The sequence below is a fragment of the Orycteropus afer genome, unplaced genomic scaffold (genome assembly GCF_000298275.1).
Source record: "Orycteropus afer afer isolate SDZICR_OR568_19922 unplaced genomic scaffold, OryAfe1.0 scaffold00099, whole genome shotgun sequence".
NCBI classification, from domain to species: Eukaryota; Metazoa; Chordata; class Mammalia; order Tubulidentata; family Orycteropodidae; genus Orycteropus; species Orycteropus afer.
In genome coordinates this window covers 1,347,438-1,349,827 of record NW_006921686.1, presented here as the reverse complement: position 1 = coordinate 1,349,827, position 2,390 = coordinate 1,347,438, and the positions used below count along the sequence as shown (strand labels likewise).

General features: G+C 59.7%; 1 protein-coding gene across 1 annotated transcript in view; it reads left to right on the top strand.

Annotated features, from left to right (window-relative positions):
• The window catches only part of ZSWIM9 (zinc finger SWIM-type containing 9), a 19,556-nt gene extending 18,954 nt beyond the window's left edge, over window positions 1-602 (top strand). The window contains exon 4 of the mRNA XM_007943026.2: window positions 3-602. Within this exon, the coding sequence (XP_007941217.1) occupies window positions 3-602 (600 nt within the window). The remainder of the gene's footprint in view (window positions 1-2) is intronic.
• Window positions 603-2,390: the final 1,788 nt, after the last annotated feature.

Here is a 2,390-nt window from a genome sequence, read left to right as displayed (position 1 = left end):
AGGTTCCGCTGCAGCTGGGGGACACAAGGGCCCCAGATGAAGGGGAAGCCCGGCCTGTGGACCCCAAGAGCCAAGCAGGACAGGGGGTGGAGTGGGGGGACGCAGGAGGGCGGCGTCCGGCGCTGGGGAATGGAGTCGTGTGCAGCACGCCCGTGGGGGCCGTGTTTGAGGGGAACCCCGAATGGGCAGTGGCAACAGGGGTGTACCTGGGGGAGGGCCTGCCCCGCGGAGGCGAAAGGGAAGGCCCACGGGAACCAAAGAAGATACCAGGCTCGCCCGGCGAGGAGGCGGCGGACTGGGAGCCCCTGGCCAAGTTCCGCGCAGCCTGCGGGCCAGAGCTGGCCGACCTGGTGGCCGAAGAGCTGACCTTCGCCAGGCGCCACGGGACCCGCGGTTTCCACTGGACGGGAGCTGGCTTTGCCCTCAAGGACGGCACCTCGGACTTCTTCCTGGACGGGGCGCTGACGCGTTGCAGCTGCTCCATCCACGCGGCGCGGCGTCTGCCCTGCCGCCACCTGTTCGCCGCGCGCCTCCTCACGGGGGCAGCCTTATTCCACGTGGACCTGCTCCGGGACTGCTGGGGGAGAACCCCGGAGCCCTGACCCCGCAGGCCTCCTGCCCGTCATCCTCCTCGGTGAGGGTGAGAGGGCGTTCTTCGATCCCAAAGATACCAGGGCTGAGGCCAAGAGCCCACCCCCGTCTCTCGGGGCATCCAGGGACCCCGCCTTGGCATATTGTCTCTCTGGATCCGGGGGGAAGCTGACCGTGGCCCTGGAGGTCCTGAAGCCACGGCTGCAGAGGAGGGTGAGGCCAAGGTGGGTTCGGATGGCTTTCCTCGGGAGAGCGAATGTGTGATTGGAAGTGTACAGAGGGGCGGGCCAGGGCAGGAGGAAGAAAGGGGCAAAGCTGGGTGGTGAGAAAGTTGGAGGTTGGGGCAGGGCACCGGCTGCGGGGAGAGTTGGGGCAGAGTAGGTGCTGGAGTGGGTTGATCGGTCTACAGAGTGGAGGCGGCAAAGGGGAAAAGCGAGGAAGCTTAGAATAAGAAGCCAAGTGATGGATGGATAGATAAAGAGATCAGAGGAACAAAAATGGAGGGGAGACGACCAGAGAAGGGGCAGCAGTGGAGACCAGTGGGGGAGGGGAGAAGGGGGGAAGACAGGGACGCATTAGACGGGAGGGAAAGATGGGAGAAGGGGAACCTGCAACAAGGGGGCGTGGTTCTGGCGTTTCTCAAGCAGTGATTGGGAGAATGGTGCGGGGCTGGGCGGGGCTTCGTTTTGCTCTGCGTAGGGTCTAGGAGTCGGAGCTGACTCAATGCCTAACAATAACTAAAGCCTGGACCCCTCGCCTTCTGCGGGAGACTGGGGGTTTGGAGCGATGGGGGGGCGGAGGCTCTCCACTGGGGGCAGGGGACTGTCTGTTGCGCGTCACGATTGGAATAAAACTGTTATTTTGGTTTTCGCGTTGAAGTCTTGATTTTTGGGGGAAGGTGGGAGGCTCAGATTTGGGGGGAAATGGAGACGGTCCAGCAGGCCTTCTTCCAGTAAGGCCTCTGGGGGGCTAGATGAGAGGGAGGACCCACAGATGAGTTATCACCAGGCCAGTCAAACCTCAGCGCACGCACGGACCAGTGCACCATAGTGGCAGCTTCCCGGCATCCATCCATTCTACCCTCATCTGGTCACTGTTGTTGCTGTCAGTTGGCTGGGACTTATGGGGACTTTATGTATAAACCAAGGAACAAACACGTACCGGTGGCGTGAATACCGAGTCACAGCGCCCCTAGAGGATAGGGTGGAACTACTTCATGGGGCTTCCAAAGCTGTAATCTTCACAGAAACTCACTGCTGTGGAGTCCATCTCAACTCATAGCGACCCCTCCTTGAGTTTCCGAGGCGTATCACTAGGGAAGTAGATTGCCCAACCTTCCCTCCTAGGAGGGGCTGGTGGGTTTGAACCACCAGGCTTCTGGTTAGCAGTCAAGTGCCTCAGACACTATGCCTATCTCTGTTCCAGGGAGAGCGATAGTGGCTTGGCGGTAGAATCCTCATCTTCCATGCTGGATGCCTGGGTTTGATTCCTGGCCAGTGCACTTCATAGGCGGCCACCATCCACCTGTCGGGAGAGACTCTTGTGTTGTTACTTTAAGCAGAGCTTCCGGACTAGGAAGAAAGGCCTGACAACCTTCTGAAAAACAGCCAATGAAAACTGTGGACCACTACTGCCCAGCGCCCAAGTGATCGTGGGGCTAGAACAAGACTGTCCGCATTTTGCTCTGTGGTGCAGAGAATAAGTTGGGGGGCCGACTGGGCAGCTGGGAACGCCTCCAATGATATAATATTTCCTATCGCTGTGTTCGCTGTTATTACTAATATTCAACCTCCCCCACC